Source organism: Oreochromis aureus, linkage group 4, assembly GCF_013358895.1.
Source record: "Oreochromis aureus strain Israel breed Guangdong linkage group 4, ZZ_aureus, whole genome shotgun sequence".
Taxonomy (NCBI): Eukaryota; Metazoa; Chordata; class Actinopteri; order Cichliformes; family Cichlidae; genus Oreochromis; species Oreochromis aureus.
This window is the reverse complement of record NC_052945.1, coordinates 27,852,156-27,870,506: the sequence shown is the minus strand read 5'-3', so window position 1 is coordinate 27,870,506 and position 18,351 is coordinate 27,852,156. Positions and strand designations below refer to the sequence as shown.

Below are 18,351 nucleotides of genomic sequence, written 5' to 3'. Positions count from 1 at the left end.
ATTTACATTCAGCCTCAATGACCATAAAAGGTTGGCTCTCGCACTGCTTTAGTGTGAACAGCAGCAGGGTTAGTAGTAGCGTCTTTACTGTAATGCTTTTTTTAAGAGCTTTTAAAGAAAAATGTATAGGTTAGCACAACCTTGCAGTCACTGAACAAATTTTGAAAAATAAATATAAAAAACTACAACGCCAGTACTGAATTTTACAGGAGTACAAATGACATATTAACTGAGAAAAGGTCGGGAGAAAAGCAAGGGAAGGAAGTTCAGGAAGGAGTTTATCTTTATTTTGAATTTTGAGAATTAAGTTGAAATGTCAAAAATTTAATTTGACATTTGCAGACTGAAGTTGAACTGAAAAAAAATTACTAAAGGAGGTTTTTTTGCATTTTGAAACAACAGAAAGAAGAAATGTCAAAAATAAAGTTGACATTTTCCGACTAAAGTCACCTCAGACAAGTTGACCTCATTCTTAACATTTCCATGTTATTCTCAAAATGCAAAACGACTTCCTCTGTGATTAAAAACAAAAAAAATACGCTGCTTTTTCCCACACTACAAATGTCGTCCTGCTCTGTAAAGTTTTCAGTATTAACTCTGGAGTAGCTACTATTACTGTAGCTATTAAGACTATACAGATTATGCCGTGGACCTATGAAGGGTTAAAATGGATAGAGTTGAGTTTTGCCATTAGAAAAGGAGGGGGTGCTAGTAAAGTACTCCAGGAACTGCAGTGTGTGTGTGTGTGTGTGTGTGTGTGTGTGTGTGTGTGTGTGTGTGTGTGTGTGTGTGTATATAAAGTAACAACTGTGCTTTAGCACCTGTCTTCCTCAATCCAAAGATGAAGTTTAAACCACATGGACAGCTTGAAGAAAATCTCAGCCTCCACCCCTCTGCAAGTGACATGACACGACACGACACCACACAACGCACACACACACATCCATATGGAATATAATCTGACACTGTGTGCAGTCAGCATAGAGAAGGCTCGCAGTGCCCAATGTACATACATGTCAGCACAGGCAATCCAAGCAGCAGTTGCTACTTTGCGTCTGCACGCGTGTGCCTCACAGACATCTCCCCCAATTCCCGACACCCGCCTCGAGGCCCAAAGGAACCCAAGACCAGAGAGCAGGACATGCTAGAACAGAGCCAGAGAACAGCTCTCATCCTCAGGCTGTCTTTGAGCTAAAGTAGCACAGACACGCCCACCATATGTTAAGAGCAGCCTTGCGCACAACACATCAACTGTATAAACATTATAATCTTTGGTGTTAAGTAACTATTAATGCAACTGCGCTGATACCCTGCAAGCACACGCTTTGCTCCTGTGTATCGTCGGCACTTCAGTGCCACCAGGACAAAATGCTGTATGGTTAACAGAAAAAAAAAAGCAAAACTAAAATGATTCGTTTCTATCAAAACAATCACAGATGGGTGCAAAGAGTTAAAAAAAAGTGAAATGAGCAGAGCTGCAGGGACAAGCCCTGCTGTCAGCCTGATGCTCTGCCAACTATCTGAAAAAGGCCTTACCTGGGCCAAGACACCGCTAACCAGAGCAGGCCACACCGTGAACAGCAAAGCAATTACTGCTTCATCACGGCAAATTAAAATAAATAAATAAATAAATAACAACAAAAAAATCATTTACAATCTATCTTGTTTTGCTAGTTTGGCCCTCGCGATACTAAAAAGCCACCTCAGAGAAAGAAGCTCTTGCTTGAGATGCGAACTCACCGGTAGCATAGCTTGGTAGTACAGCCCCATCATTGTCTGATCTAAAGGAACAACTGCTGACCAGCTTTCCACTTTCCCGTTCCTTCTCCTCTCCTTTTCCGTCTGTGTCTCTCGTTCTCCTCCTATTCCTCCTCTCCCGTGTCTGTGCTCCAGGACCATGAGCTGACGATGGCTTCAGTCCACGTCTGCCTCACACATTCAAATTCTCCCTCGTTCACTCCCTCTTCCTCCTCCTCCTCCTGCCGGTGTCCCTTCTTCTACTTCTCCAGCACGCGAGCCTCGTCAGCCTGTCACTCTCTGCCTCGCTTTTGCTCGTCTCTTCGGCCCTGCTGCTCTGATCCCCCTCGGGCCTTTCCGTCTCTCTCCTCCTGCCAGCCCGAGTCTCTTCTCTTCTTCTCTCTTTGCTCTGCGTCTGTCATTCACACACTCGCCTTACACGTCCTCCTGCTCTTCTCCCCCCCTTTGCTTCCTCTTGTTCCCGCCCCTCTTTTTTAAAACTTTCCCTCCCTTTCAGTCTCAATCCCTCCTATCCATCAAAGCATCCATCCTTCCATATAGCAATCTAACCCTGTGTCTGGATGGAGTCAGAAAGCTGCTGTTGTTCCCGTCTCTTAAAGCCCCCGGAGAGAGACAAGAAACGGGAAAGGAAGAAGATGCTGCCTTCTATCCACGCACTGGCTGCCTGAGAGTACAGAACACGAATGCGACCCCCACTGCATTGCAGCTTTTTTTTGATGATTTATTTATTGCGTGGCAGCCTGTCAGCTCCAAAAAAGCAGTGGTAGGTAGGCCAGCCGGTAGACAGCTAGGTAGCTAGCTGCGTGGGTAGGCTCCTAGATCACCATCTCTCTGCTGCAGCTGTCTTCCTCACACAGATGGAAGTCTCACAAAACTGAGCGAGCGCCAGCCCCGATTCCACTACCTAAACCTCAACCTGAACATTACGCTGCATTGCACCTTTTTCTTCTTGGCTCAGTTCCGTCACTTTCCAACACTGTATTGTTAGGAGGCGTTTAATTTGCAGGGATGAGAGTGCAGTTCCTTGCGCTGCATTTTCAAATGGGAGGGACTGAACTCTGCAGGGGGAAAAAAAAACAAAAAAAAAAACAAAAGCCCTGATGCCAAGCATTCAGACATCTGCTGAGTCTGGCTAGAACTGGGTCCGGAGGGATGGAGGGATGTTGGGAAGGAAAGATAAAGTGAATGGACAGAGGTGGTGGTGGTGATGGCAGAGAGAGGGGGTGAGACGGAAAAGGAGCTGGGATGAAGTAGAGGGGGACAGGGACAGAAGGGGGCAATGGATGTGAGCGAGAGATAACAGGATTGAGAGATAAATGGATAAAAACGTTGGGTGGAGGGGAAAAAAAAAAGAGCGAGGGATGACAGGATTAGGGCTGTAAGTGAGGAGGATGAGAGGATGAATAGGGGATGATCCTGGGATTAAGTACACAGGCTGAAACACTGCGATAAACACATGCAGTCACACACAAACACATGCACAGAGCATACACACACAGATGCGCTCTGATCATATCCATGCTGCTGCACCTTGGCTGGAAAACAGACACACATGGATTCAAACAAAGGGCTATATCCATCCAGCGCTCACCAGCTCGTCCAAACAAAGGCCTGTTCTCCAAACACAGTATCTACAGATGATCAGCAGCCCTGCTCAACTACTCTGCAGGACATTTTCAGAACAACTGCACCCCGTGAGTGTAGGTTATTACTTCTACTGATAAAGGCCAAAGAAACGCTTAGGTGTGCTGGTTTGTATGTGTGTTTTTAACTGATCACTGCTGTGATCTAAACATCAGGAAACCCGGGCCCCAGAGGACTGCGGACCCCCCCCCACCCCACCCTTTACAGTACAGGAGACGTATGGCAGTGGCGTCCCCAGTTAAACGTGTTCGTGTTGACGCGGGCAGACCTGCGGGCAGTTCAAATGTGCATGAATAACATAAGACAGACGCATTACAGAGACAAATGCACTGCAGCGGTGAACAAGCCAATCTTGCTAAGCTAGGCTTGGCTAACTCCATTTGCATGATAACCAGCAGTGTGCTGGAGACTCCTAATGTGTGTGCTCAAGGGCAGAATACATTGACAGGGACGACTTTTTAAATCATTTATAAAACAAATGCAGAGGTATGCCGTGGCTCTGAATTTAACACCGGGCGAGAGGAGTTCACACACGCTGCAGATCAGAAGTGATCTCTCTGCCCAGGTGTTTGTCTTACAAACAGATGGACTCGGGCAGAGGAGAGCCGAGACTGGAATGCAAGCTTGCTCTAACTAAGAAAATGATTGTGTGCCCCTGCGGGCAAGCCATCTTAAATAACTTGCTTCCATTTCAGTTTTAGCTCTGTGCCACTTCCCTGCTTTATTTCTCATCTTCCTGTCTCACCTTTAATCTCTTGCACAACATTTGTTTTTAATCGTCAGGTTGACATCCATCCAGAAATTGTAATAAATTTGGTTTGAAGCCCGAAAGCCTGAAATTCTTGTGGTGTCTCCCCTCGCGTTCTCCGAGAGCTGCACTCCCACGAGAGATGTTACCAGGGGTAGAGCAGGAGTGGAGTGCAGGGAGCAGAGGAGGGAGAGGAGACTAAATGAGAGGATGAGGTCTGTGAGAATCTCCATATTGTGATGCGAGGAGGGAGGCTGGGGGGCGAGAAAGCTCACAGGCCAACACTTCCCTCCTGTGGCACTGCCAGAGAGCTGCACGTCCCAAAACACAGCCCTCAGATGCACAGATGCGCGCACGAAGACAAAAAGCGCACACACACACGCACTCATAAACACACTCAAATGGCACGTGTGCGCTCACACACACGGGCACTGAGCTGGTTTGAGCTGCTCAATGCGCTCTGCTGCTTGGAGGTAGATAAGAAAATAGTCAGCAACCCTGCCGCTGCACATATAAGGCACTCATTACTGACAGCAATATGCATGGTGAGACACTCAGAATGAGAACGAAACGGAGAATATGAGAGAGAGGCATAAAGACAGAGAGAGAGAGAGAGAGAGAGAAGTGCGAAGGGGATGTGAACGGCGTTGTGAGAAAAGCCCCGCATACAGAGCGTGCAAGGCTTAGCCCGAAGAAGGTGATAGAAAGTGGAGAAATTATGCTAAGAATCAAGTCTTTGAAAGAGAAGCTCAGTCATCACTGGTTTCTCTTCCATCGATTCCTCGAAGAGACACGATTTATGAGCTACCAAAGGTGAGCGAAGGCTTTCATTACCGTCTAGATAATAATGTGGTAGTAAAAACAGACTGAATCCTGCTACATACGTGAGTATGGTGAGGACAACACCACTAGTTTTTACTGGGCAAGAAGAATGACATGACAGTGGACTATCACGAGTGTAACTTTCAATTTAAAATGGGAGTGGGCAAATCCGTCTATCCTTATCATATCCCAGTTTACAAGTAAGATCAGGCCTCATCCTACTCTAAAGATCAGGCTCAGACAGTGTTTTCAACTCTTGCTCTGTGTGACGTCAGTGAGAGCGGCTATCGCTCATAGGGACACAGTTGTGTCCAACCTTGTGCCTGTGAGGTGCAGCCAATCAGAATAAAGCTGGCTTAAAATGGAGATCAGCTTGTTTTAAAGGGGCTGCACCGAGTCGAGCGTCTAAGATAATCAGAGATCAGTTTAAACTGTAAATCATGCAAAACTATTTTAACAGTGAACAAGAACATGGAGGTCAACATAAACATAACAGGTCCCATTTAAAGAATACCAAAATGCTTTATTTATCCTATGAACAAACAGTGTTTGATTCAAGTGGACATCACAAACTCACTTCCAGCTTTTTACCATCAGACGACTGAAAGCAGACGTACTGTTGAGTAAGTCAAGGATTTTGTATTTCATTCATTTTTTTTTTTTGCAATTTACTGTAACAGAGATTTGCGAGCAGTCACTCGTCTCTTACCTGACTGTGAGGTTGGTATCCATGGAAACCGGGATTTAAAGGCTCATTGTTCTGCAAGAGACAACAGGAGGGATGAGAGCAGCGTAAGTGGCTGTGCTTTTGAGAAGTGAGTGGATGCAGCAATGGCGCTCCAAAAAAACTTGTGCGTTTTAGATGAGATGCGTTCTTGGACAAAAAATCTCAACCTAACTTGTGAAAGCAGGAGGATTTATACTGTCACAACCCTTTTCTGTAATCTAAAAGCACAAGTCAAAGTACTTCAAGCATTTTATGAGACCTTAAATGACACCCGAACACTAGCAGGGGAACTATTTTGCAGTGCTTGTTGTTACGGACTAAAGTTCAAACGAGCAAAGACGACGTTCCCCTGTGGGAAAACAACTGATGAGTGAATGAAGTTAACAGTTAACAGTCTTGTAGATGCCGTGACTGATGAACCATCACTGCAGCTTAGCAAACTTTTCTATCCAGTCCCACCAACCAATCAAAATCCATCGAGCCCATCCCTCATTGCCCCTGTTCAGAAACCAGTGTTGTGGTTAATTGCTCTGTAATTACTTTTAATTAGATTATTTCTGTCTCTTTCGCTCTATTTTCTCTGTGACTATTATTTTCCCCCCTCTGTGTCATTTTGCCCCGGCAAGAGGAGCCATTGTTTGCTACAGAGCTAGGTGAAGAGGAGGGGGCAAAAATGAAAAGACAAAAAGGAGGGGGGAGATGGGGGAGGACTGGAACAATGGGGAAAGTTAACTAAACGATGATATTTTGACAGCAGTGAGAGAGATCACTCCGGTACAGTCTAGCCTGCTGGCATGCCTCGAAGAGAAAACATGACCGCCTAGCGAGACTCATGCCTCTGCTCTCGATAAGGAGCTGAGGCATGAGTCTCACTGGAGGGAGAAAGCGGGAAGGGAGGAGGATAAGGGGAAAGGCCTGAGAGGGGGAAAAAGAAAGAAAGATGTGTGTGTGTGTACATGTTAGAGGGTGGGGGTGAGTTTGAAGTCTTTTTTAGAACTGCTGATGTTTTCATTACATTTAATCAGCAAAATATTCCAAATCCATGTGCTGGTCATCACCCCCCTACACTCTGGCACGAACGCACCCCTCAGTTCGGCCGGCAGTTCGAGGGTGGGCCCCGTAATGCCGCAGCAATGAGAAGGGGCAGATTTGGCTTCTGAAGAGTGTCAACAGAGTTAACCCCCCGGCCCTGACCCTGATGCTGCCTGCCGCGGGAATCGCTCCATTACTTCAAACGTTCATTCGGCCAATCGAGGGCAAGCCTGCGTGAGGAAGAAGGGGCCGGTAGGACAGCAGCGTTTTGCGTAAACAGAAAGACAAACGGCTTTTAATCTGGAGAGGTTAGAGATATGAAGGCTAGGACCAAAACACAGATGTGATGATGATGATACATGAGAGAATGAAGAAACGGAAAGAAGTAGTGTCTAGACAGAGAGGGGGATAGAGGGAAGCCAAATGGGGAAAAGAGAGTATGATGTTTTGGTTAAAAAAAAATAAATAAATAAATATGGACCAGATGTAAAGAATGGAAATAAGAAACCATTTCTTTTTTTCTTTTGATGCATGAGCTGTAAACTCTTAACTCTGGGCGGGTCTGTCCAGACTCGGGGCCCGTCCCCCCCCTTGCTTGAAACAGCCCTTTCTTTGTCTCCTCTCCCCACTTCCTGTTTCATCTGGAACCAATTTCCCCCTCGTGCCTCGTCCCCAGGGGGATCACTCTCCTTGGTGCGCCGCGCTTACAGTGGGAATGGGCAGGCTTACATCGAAAGACATACTGACTGCGTGGCGAGCTGTTGCTGCTCAATGCAGCGCACATGGAAATGCAGTAAAGGAGGGCCGTTCAGAGCAGAATTTAAAGTCCACAAAGCCCCAGGCGATGTCGGTGGGAATGACAAAACTCTTTCCTTTTTTGAATTAAATAAAAAAAACAAAAAAAAACAACCCACACTGCAGTGTGTTTCAAAAAAGGCCTGAAGTGACGATGCGGTTTACAAAACTGGAGCTGCATTGCTTATTTATTCTTTAAATGGTGGTAATTTAGCCATAAGAGAAAAAAAAAAAACAAAAAAACAAAAAAAAAAAAAACACCCAACTACTGGTGACTAATGACGTAAATGTGCATTCTCATCACACTCCCAGTCAAAGTAAGGGTGTAGGCACTGCACTACCAAGGAGGACAACTGGAATGTCACTGAAATCCAAACCAAAATTACCCGTGACCATCAAATTGCAGAGTTGCTGCTGGTTCTACTTTGGGAAGAAAAAAAAAGCGAGAGAGAAAGAGAAAGAGGAGGAGGAGTTTACGTAGAAGAACAGAAGGAGGGGAGAAGAGGGGGAGGAAGTTTAGCAACATCTGGAATCAATCTGTCTGCAAGAGAGGAGGGACTGGAAGAGACGGATGGGGAGGAAAGAAAGAAGCAGCAGAAGAAGAAAAGAACCAGATGAAAATAAGGACAGACACACAGGAGAAAGAGGAATGTGGGTAATAAGAGAGCCAAAGCCAAGAAAGGGGAGAGAAATAAAGCAGTAAAGCATTCGCAAAATGGAGACAATGAGTCATAAGTGAAGAATGCCATGTGATTTATATTTTCTTAAAGCGGGGTGGGGGAAGGAGCTCGAGGGGTTGAATTTGATACCTAGTTTTTACAGACTCGTTAACTACCCCCACACAAACCCAGGCACACACAAACACACACTGCCTTTGCCATATGGCTTTACATCACGTGGCTGCTGAAAGGTATACAAAAGTTTATTCCCGACAGCTTTTTATGAAATAAATAAAAATGAACGCAGCTGTGTTGCTTCGCTCGGTCTGAGCCCGTGTAGGTTCAGAGTTGTGCTTTCATGCCTCACTTCTGTAACTTTCCATTAAGTTAATTCCATATAGTTTGCGAGCGAGGAGGAGCCTTTGAAGGCGCCGGCCGGCTGACTGTGGAGGGCTTCAGTCTGCGCTGGCAGGGATCAGCAAAAGCACAGAAAAACCAGTCACACGCTCATAAACACTGACTCGACAGAGGGTAAAAACTAAAGGGCGTCTCTCTTGTTTATTTTCTCTCTCTCTGTCTCTGACTTGCTATTTTAAGAGAAGGAAAGAAGTTGGGAAGTTGCTGGAGCAAATGGGTAGGAGCAAGGGAGGAAGGGGAAAAAAAAGGAGCAGCAGTGGTGAAGGAAGACAAAATGACATGAGGTCAACAGATGGTGAGAGGGGAGGGAGACTGAGGGGAGAGGGGTAATTAGGCAGTCCGCTGCAGGCTTCCAGCGGTCCCAAACAGAACAGCCCGAGGAGGTGGCTTTGTGGTCTCATATCACCAAATGTAAGGGAAAAAAAAAAACAAAAACACCTGCTCCCTCTAAATCATCATGAAAAAGACTTTTCTGATATATCTGCTGCTGCATGCCTATGGTCTGACACAGTCCTTTGTAGAAGGTGTGGCAAAATAATCTAGGACGGGTGATTTGACATTGCTCAAATGTCAGAGCTATGCTAACATCTGATCAGCTCCACAACCAGCTCTATCAAGTCAACAAAACCCAACCGTGGAGGAGGAAACGGAGACACCAGCATACTGTAATATAGAAACTGAAAAAGAAGGAACACACAGAAGATGATGTGGAGAAAAGCGCACAAAGTGATGGATATGTTGGACTCGAGACGGGTATATTAAAGCTGAGAGACGAAGCTCAGAATGACAAATGCATTGGAGGTAGTCAATATGTGAGGACATAAGGACAAAGACCGAGAGGAAGCGCAGAAAGACAAGATGAAACACAAGCTTTCCCAAGAACTGAAGGCTCATTTATCACAACGGCATCTTTTTCACTTTACAGACCAAAATGTGCCCACACAATGGCACCGCTACAACTACCCGAGTTTCTCTCTTTTAAGCGATGTATTTTCTAAAAGAGTAGGAGTCTTCGACACCTCTGATGTGAACTGGACACGTTTTTGTTTTTTGTTTTTTGGTGGTTCCGACTTTAATAAAATACAAAGCTTGAGGGCACTTTACTGGGTGGATTTATTGATGACTGTTTCCTCTGTACCGACTGTGTGGATTGCTAATAAAAACAGATGACCTGGAGTTAGGAATTATGCAGGTCCCTGTAAGTCTCCACATGAAGGTTCCTGCACAAGAAAACACTCATCTATAGCTGGACCACATTGTTATTTCACTGAGTTATATTATCTGTTTGCCCATCTGTCGATAAAACAGTCCTAATCTTGTAAACGTGATCTCTCTTAAACGCTGGCACACCTGCACGTTTAAACTCGGGGAGAAACCAGTCAGATTTGGGTGGTTAAAGGTTAAGAAAGGATCTGCAAACTTTACCACCATAGGAGATCATTTTTGACCAAAGAAAAATCTTATCATTATTTGGTGCTCATTACAATACTACAAAGAATACTGGCCTTGTTTCACTTATAAAACTACTACAAAGTGGAGGAAGAAAAATTCCATTAGCATGTTTAAGCCTCCTTTGAAACAGAGTAGCTCTAAAGCTCTGCAGGCCAGCTTTGAGTCCGCTTTAAAAACCACACTGAGAACGTATGATTCATTATCCTGTTTTTATGCAAATGAATCAAAAAAGTGGGCTACCTTGATAATAAACAAAACATTTAGGAGCCTCAAAGTTTTAAGAATAGCAAAAGTTAAAAAAAAAAAAAAAGTGAGAGAGGCCAGTTTCAGTTTAATTTTGGCTAAAGACCAGCCGCAGCTCGAGTATACCGGTGCAGCGTTGGCGGTGAAAACAAACAAATCTGTGCACATACTGTTAAATTCTCCATTTTCCTCTTCAACTTTTCTTTTTTTGGATTTGGCTCAGGACTTGTCATGTAAGTGTATAGACCCATGCTAACTACTCAAGACTACCTTTTTTTTTTAAATTACAAAAAAGTCTGGCCCTTTGGAAGCGAAATATAAAGAAATGGCTCAAGACTTTTGCACAGCATCAAGAACACGTGAAGGAAATTTCACTACATCTGGAACAAGCGTCACCTTTGAACTCAAGAATGAACTGATTTGATTTTACTGCTCAATGGTCCTACACTCCTCTACCTCACAACTGTTTATCCATTCATTCCAAATTATGATGAGATTACAATCAAACATCTATTGGGACAAAATGGTGGTGTTTAAAATAACCTTCTAAAGGCATTTACAATTTATTTGAAAGGTCAAATGTCAAGTTTGGACAGACAAGGCAGTTGTGTAACTATCTAAATATTGCAAGTGCCAAAAGTGTTTGCTGGACAAATGTCCTCCAGTTAGTGATTTAACAGATGTGAACTCCTTGTTGCCTTTATCACAAAGTAAAGCCGAGAATTTAAAAAAGACTTTATGAATGTTGTAAATAACATAACACAATAGCAAAAGGATCCAACTGTTAATGTGGCACAACTTCAAAGGTCAAACTGTGAATTAACTGGTACTGGACTAAGCCACCAAGTTAAACGCAATTCTAGCAAAACCAAAGTCCATATAAACAAAAAAAACGCCAAACAGAATTCTCATACATGCAGTCAGTCCATTTTACAGAGCACCTCCATCTGAGCTCTTCAACTTTTATTCATATGGAATGTGGAAAATATTAAAAATGTCTTTAAGCAAACAGTAGCACCTGTATTTGACCATTACATGCATATACTTTTAATCATGCATAAGCATCTTTTACTGTGAGTAAAAGTACCTAAATGCAAATAATTTATCTGAAAAGTGATCAATTATGTTTCGCACCATAAATTCCACCAATAACCTGCACAGGTTGCTTCACTCTTCTCTGTCAGATCTAATTATTGTTTCAGTCTGCCGAGGCAGAGCTTTTAGTGCACTGTGGACATGCTTTATGCTGTAAGGCCTCATTAATAAAAGCTTTAAAAGAATTAAATAAAAATCAAAGAAATACAAAACTATTGCAGTGCATTCAGCTGAAGTTGGGAAAGCTCACATAGCAAACTAGGGTATCATTCATAGACAGCTGTGATGGGTATTGTGGCAGCACATCGCACATGACCCCCATGTAAGGGAAGCACTGAATTGACATTTGGCTGTATGTGTGGGAGGAGATGGGAGCACATGTGACAGTTTGGGGGCAGCCTTGGGGAGGAGTTATGCTGGGTGGGGGAGCAGTGGCATGATGACTATAAAGGGAGCACTAGCATGAAAGTGCCATGTGAAGGAGCTGAAATCAGGAAATCAAGTGAGAGAGAAAGGGATCTCAAACCTATTCTGATCTTTTTATGAATGGTGGCGTCCTTCTTTTGTCTGCTGTCGATGCTTGGGTAATAATGCTGTTGCGTAGTGAGCTGAGCTGAACACAAGAAGGGAGGGAGAAAAGAGGAGTTGAGCAACTGCGTATGGGGAATTTTAGCTTATCATGGCTGGTTCAAAAGTCAAGGGTGAGTCCACTGTGCTGTGCTGTGGCTCAAAGTTTAGCAGCAATCATTAACAGCTGCACAGCGCCTAATGCGAGACCAGGTTAGGACTGTGTGTGACCCTCCGCAACACATGTTAGCACATTAGTATGTGCCGAACACACAACTGGTCCCACACCTCCCCGTCCTCCTAACACTTTCCACTTCTGGGGATATTTCTTCTTAGCATAATGGCAGCTGCTGACTTCTGGCTGCTTGTGACTAATGATTTTTTTCATTATCATTGAATCTGAGTGTTATTGTTATCTCAAGTCATCTTTTAAGGCTTTAATAGTCTTAAAATTGAAAAATGTGCATCGCAATTTAACAAAAACACTCAGTCCCTTTCAGTTTACAATAATGCATGGCAGAGAAAGGCAGCAAATCAACCCAATTGGAAGGATGGAAAAAAGAGGAAACTACTGATAAATCATGATCAAACAAAAACGCAGATTAATCTTCTCTTTGCTTATTACTTGCCAACTAATCATTTTGTTTCTTCCATACAGGGTTTCCTATTGGCTCACTGACACTGTTCCCTGTCTTTGCATTTCTTTTTTCATCACTTTTACTAACCACTAATAAGTCTAGGTGTGCCAGTCAAACGAAGTCAGTGTTAAATCCTGGGATTATGCTCACGTGCAAACACGCAGGGATGAATAGTTGTTCTTATTGCACACTTTGGGGATGCATGCACAGAGGGTGTCTTAGTAGTGCCTGCAGCGTGTATGCGACAAATTTGAGGGCACGCAGATGTGCACATGGAGCCTCGTGTTTACCACATTATGACAACAATGTAATCACATGGACACAGGCAGACCTTTGGATACATGCAACACACATGTAACTTGGCAGCACTTTTAATAGATTTTAATAGCTAAAAGATTTGGGGTTGATCAGCTTTTACTCGACTCGCTGGGGAAAGCTTCAGCCGGAAGATTTTGCTGTAGCTACGTCACAACCACAAACCCCTCCATAACCTACAGCGCAATCTGAAGCGTACCTGCCCAGAAATGTCACTACAGATTGGATCGGCCCATTATTGTGATTGGCCTGTTCAGCACAATTGATTCATCTTGTGCATTTTCAGCTAGTCTTTCAATGCAGTTTATGAATTTTTCAGTGAGAAAATAACAATCATCGTCTCACTATAAGAAATAATAATCATAGCACATCATAATATATGGACTCACAAATGTCAGCAAAGGAGAGAAGATCACCGAAACTATTGGAATGGACATGAGGGAAATACACAAAGACCAATATTTTTGCCCATGATACACAAAAAAAAAAAGAAAGAAAAAAAAAACCCAACAACAACAAGCACGGGGACCCAGGAGCGAATAAAGTCCACAACCACACTTTAATTAACACATAATGAACCAACACAAGCATAAATGCGAGCAACAACGTTAGCCACTTACATGATTTACGTTGCAGACTTGACAAAGACCCCCCGCGGCAGTCTAAAGCAGGCCTTACAGTAAGCTCTGATCAAAACTCCTCACACATGCAGAGAGAAGCACAGAAACTACCGCCGGCAGAAATAACAGATGCAGCAAAATTTTACACTGCGCTAAAATGAAACAAGGGCTTATTAAACTACTTAAACAAATTGTTAAATGCTCAGGTTTACATATTTTTAAGATATTTATGCATTTTTATTGTTTTTGTCCTGTGGCTTTGAGGGCCTAAGGGGAAAAAAAAGGAGGTGCAATAACAGTGGGTATATGTAATATTGTCGTGATATCCAAGGTTCATGAGACTTTAAAGTTCTTGTTGCAATTTACTTTCTTGCCTGGGCTGCGAGGGTATTCCTTAATGTCTCTTTTCTCAGGCAACCATCAGCTCTCATGTTCGCAGCTGCTCAGCAGACTTAACTTTACCTTCACTTGTTCCACAGGAAGTAATGATTCTCAGTGCTTTGGATGCTGCTTGTGGTGAACATTATGAAGCAAAAAACCGTGTGCTATCAGTTATAATCTTTTTCAGTGATCTGTTCATACATACCGCCCACACCCCCCACCCCAACTCCACCCTGGCCCCATTAAAGCGATCGCTCTGGTTAATGCCCTCTCCTAAATGAGCTTTGATCTCGTTAGCGCGACACAAAGCCTCTTTACTGCCAACGATAGGACAAATCGGCTCTCCGAGAAACGCGGAAAGAGGGAGAGTTGGATACTGTACTCCCACTACCTCAGCGCAGACCACAGTGCTGCCTCAAGGGGAAGCATCAATAAGACCAACAGAGCGTACCAAAAATACAAAGAAAGAGCGTACAGGTGGAGATGAAGCTGAGGGGAAAGGGGGAAAAGGGAAAGGGGAGAGAGGAAAATAAGACAACACAGCTGGGAAAAAGAAATGGATATTCCACCGATTTGAGTGATGGGAGACAGGCTGAGAAATGAAGACATTATCAAAGATGGCAGCGGGGGAGATAGATGGGGTAGCGCAGAGGAAAGAGTGAATCGGGGGTGGGGGGGTTTGCTTGCCTCACTGGCACGCTGAAAGCCTGCGAACCAGGAGTCAATTAGCAATCTGGAAATATGCCTGGGGGGAGGCAGGAGGGGGACAAATCAGAGGACAGATAAGGGTGGGGGTGGGAAGGGGTGCAGTTTGTATGAGGTGGAGCGGGGGAGGAGAGCAGCAACAACAAAAGAGAGGAGGCTGCACTCTCATTTATTATTACAGTCCTGATTTACAGTCAGCCTGGAAGGTCAGAAGTATACCAGCTCGAGCTCACTGCGGGAGCCCTACAGTAATTGCTGGGTGCATTTAGTTCAAGGGACATCCACTGGAGTCATCATCTCCATCGCGAGCAGCCATGCAGCGCCCGAGAGCTACTCGATACATCCCCTCAATGTCATTTTCCGATTTATTTATCCTTTGCATAAAGTGTCACTGGGCTGATTATCATCATTCAGGCCCTGTCCTCATGCTTATCTCTTCCACAACTGATGGTGTCATGCCTGCCATCCATCACTTCCCTCGCATACTTTATCATGCCGCCTGATGGATGCAAACTAACGGCTCAGATTTTCACTCTGCCCTCCGTCTCCTTTATCCCACCTCCACACCCCCACCCCAAAATCCCCACATCTATCCATCTATCAGTCCCCAGTCACACCTCTTTCCCTCTCCTCTAATCCACTCGCACACTATGCCCAATTAAACCACGATCCTTGCTTTCCTCTCTTTATCCTCCACGTGCAACCTTCGGTGCACTCTCTTTCTCTTGCTGTAGCCTCATCCTCCCTTTTATTCCATTTACACGACCCCACCCCGACCCCAACAATCAATACAACCGATGGGCAGCGAGAATCCACAACATGCCGCCCTGCTCATTGTCACATCATCTTTGCCAGCGGGCTATAACCTTTTGCCATCATCAACATCCATCCTCTGTGAGGCTCACTGAGCATCACAGCATCACACTTGGACCTTTCTGTCTTTGCAGTGGGTCAGCTGCACAGCCCATTGAAGCATTTTACCAGTTTCCCCGGGATTCAATTACCTGCAGACGACCTCAAGTCGTTTCCGCCTGCCCTTCGACTACCGTTAGAGCAGTTTTCCTGGTCTTTAAAAAAAAAAAAAAAAAAAAAAAAAACAGACATCAGCTGAAATTTTTCTCTTGTACTATTGCATTACGGGGGCACTTCAAAGCATGTGTGTGTAGGTGTAGGAATGATGCGTGCTGTGTGTTTGCAAGAGAGAAATAAATAGCAAGAGATCCAGGCAGAACAAGTGAGAGGTGCACCCTTCGCCTCGGCAGTTCTTTAGTTTACTGTAACGTACACAGGTTGGTCCGGGGAGGCAGGAACGGTCGCTGATGCTTTGCTGTCTCAGCATTTGAGTCATAAAAGCAAGGGAAGACCCGTGTTAAGGAGGCCCCCCAGAGACCCTTCGCTCCTTCAAGCTCAAAAAAAGGCTCTGTTCTTTGTCTTTCTCTGTGGTGACCCCTCCCCCAATCCTTGTCTGCCTCTCTCTTTTAACACCTAGCGACAATCTGGGGGGGGGGACACGGAGCCATTAAATGCCCTCCATGTGTGTGTCAGGACTCACTGACAAATTATCCGCACATTTCAAAGTAATTTCATCCACATAAGTATAAAAATACAAAATCCCTCGCAACATGTGACAAAGCATTGGTTTACCTTCTGTGAGGCAGGCATGATGAATGGCTCTGATCTTTGCCGTGGTGTCTGGGACTGTCATAGCAATGGAGCCTGGATCATATTACCTTTGTCTGGTTTGGTCAGAGCAGCACCAAGAGGAACAAACAGCAAGCCTCGATAATCACAGCAAGCAACGCGTTTACTACTGAGACACTTTTCCTGCGTTTGGCTTGTTTTAATTAAAGGATTTGCTGTTGCACCCATGCATGATTATCTAGAGGGGGAAATGCGTGGGGGGGGGGGGCTGTCAAAAACATCATCATCCTTCCTAGCTGATGCTTAGAAACAAACAGAAAAAACAGCGAAGAAGGAAAAGGAGGGCGGATGATACTGAGTTCAGTGAGCAGCATTTGTAACAGATGGAAACAAAACGACACAGATGTGAGAAACATATCCTTTGTGTTTACACTGCATTCATACCTGGCCAATGTCACCAACAACACTCCCGGTCCCGTCTATCCTTGGTCTTTTGCACTCCGCCCCGGACAAGTCAGTGAGGGCAGCGGCAGTCTGAGCGTCGGGCTCCGGATCGCCTCTCTTCATCCCTCGGACCACGGCTGGACCCCCGGCCGCGTTTGCATGGGGTCCGGCTGCTGTATCAATGTCCCTTTCCCGGTCCATTATTCCCCGACTAACGGGTAGCATAATAGATGCAACGTCGGTCGACATTAACATTGGACGGGAGACAGTCACCAGTCAAAAGTCTCTTTGGCTTTTTCTTTTCTTTTGTTACCTTTGCCTTCTCCTTTGGGTTTGTCAACGGCTCGATATTCACAATGGATTTGGCTTTTCCCAGACGGATAATATTGAACGGATTTTCATCAATATACACAAGCTTACACTGTTTATTGTCTAACTTAGCCTTAGCTATGCGAGACAAACCTTTAAAACCATGGCAGAATCAAGCAAAAAGGACATTAAGTACAGTTGTCCCTCTCTTTTTCCCCCCTGAAAAAAGAAAAACGACGACAGTGTCCTATTTTAATAAAGATCACACGTCCGACTCTCGGATGCCTGACAAGCTAATTAGCTAGCTAACATCGGCTAGCCTGCTAGCATTACATTCCGCTAGCTCTCTTTATAAATGTGGCTCGGAGAGCACACTCTCGCTGCCAAGAATAGAAAATGTTGGAAATTAGCTTCGAGTAATACTACTCCTTCTGCGGGGCCAGCCAGTCACCCTCTCCTCTCGCCCCTAAACGTGTGGGGTTTTTTCTTTTGCAGTGAACTCCTCTGTGGTTCCTACCAGCTTTCCCCTTGAATTCTCTCCCTTCTTGTCCGTTCCCTCGCCTCGGTCTGCTGTGGATGAGTCTTGGCGTGCGTACCTTGGCTACCGACGAACACGATTTCCTCTGGTCTCAGTCCCAGTTGGTGTAACTCGTAGTGTGGAGGGAGCGCGAGTGCGCTGATCTGCGGTCAGATTTGCCCGTGAACACCGGGCTCGCGGACAGGGGGGAGTGAGGTAAGGCGGGCTGGTCTGAGGTCTGCCTTTCCTCGGTCTCCTTCTCCTCCTTTTTTCCCTCCTGATCCCACCACCTCACAGCTCCCTCCTCCTCTGCCCTCAGTTATTTATTTATTTTTTTCCCAGTTAATATGAAAATTGCACTATTTTGCAGGTCGTGACGATGCCAAAAAACTATTTTTTTTTTGCGCCTAAAATTACCTAAAATGTTAAGCAGAAAATAAATAATCATAATAATAATGAATAATAATAAAATATATAAATAATAATGAAATATCTCAAAAACACAAAAGCCACATTTTACTATTGAAGAACGCATTATTAATATTATTTATTCATTTATTTATTTATTTATTGTTATTGGGAGTCAGCTACTTCCATTGTAACAGTTTTGTAGCAAAATACGCCTCCAATATTTGCAGAAAGGAAACCTGCATAACCACATAAATGAAAACACGCAGCTAATAGCCAAAGGCCTAAAGTACTTAAATAAAATGGGAAAAAAAAGATTAAACAAATCAATCAATCAAAGGAGCCCAAAACCGGCCTTTCCACTTTCTGTTTTTAAGCAACGCTTCACAGCACAGTCGTGTTTCTTAATGTTGT

General features: G+C 44.4%; 1 protein-coding gene across 6 annotated transcripts in view; it reads right to left on the bottom strand.

The window, feature by feature from the left end:
- LOC116327144 (RNA binding protein fox-1 homolog 2-like) overlaps positions 1–17,811 on the bottom strand; it is a 53,303-nt gene extending 35,492 nt beyond the window's left edge. For 3 of the 6 annotated variants that reach the window (XR_005612786.1, XM_031748643.2, XM_039610934.1), the window contains exons 1-2: positions 16,704–17,811; positions 5,682–5,732 (exon numbers count right to left, since the gene is read on the bottom strand). Coding sequence is in view for 5 of the 6 variants with exons in the window: in XM_031748643.2 (XP_031604503.2) it covers positions 5,682–5,732; positions 16,704–16,958 (306 nt within the window). In the remaining variant the exon portion in view is untranslated. Of the gene's footprint in view, positions 1–1,740; positions 2,147–5,681; positions 5,733–16,703 lie in introns of those variants that run through there. The other 3 variants (XM_031748644.2, XM_039610935.1, XM_031748645.2) reach the window with 3 other exon arrangements.
- Positions 17,812–18,351: the final 540 nt, after the last annotated feature.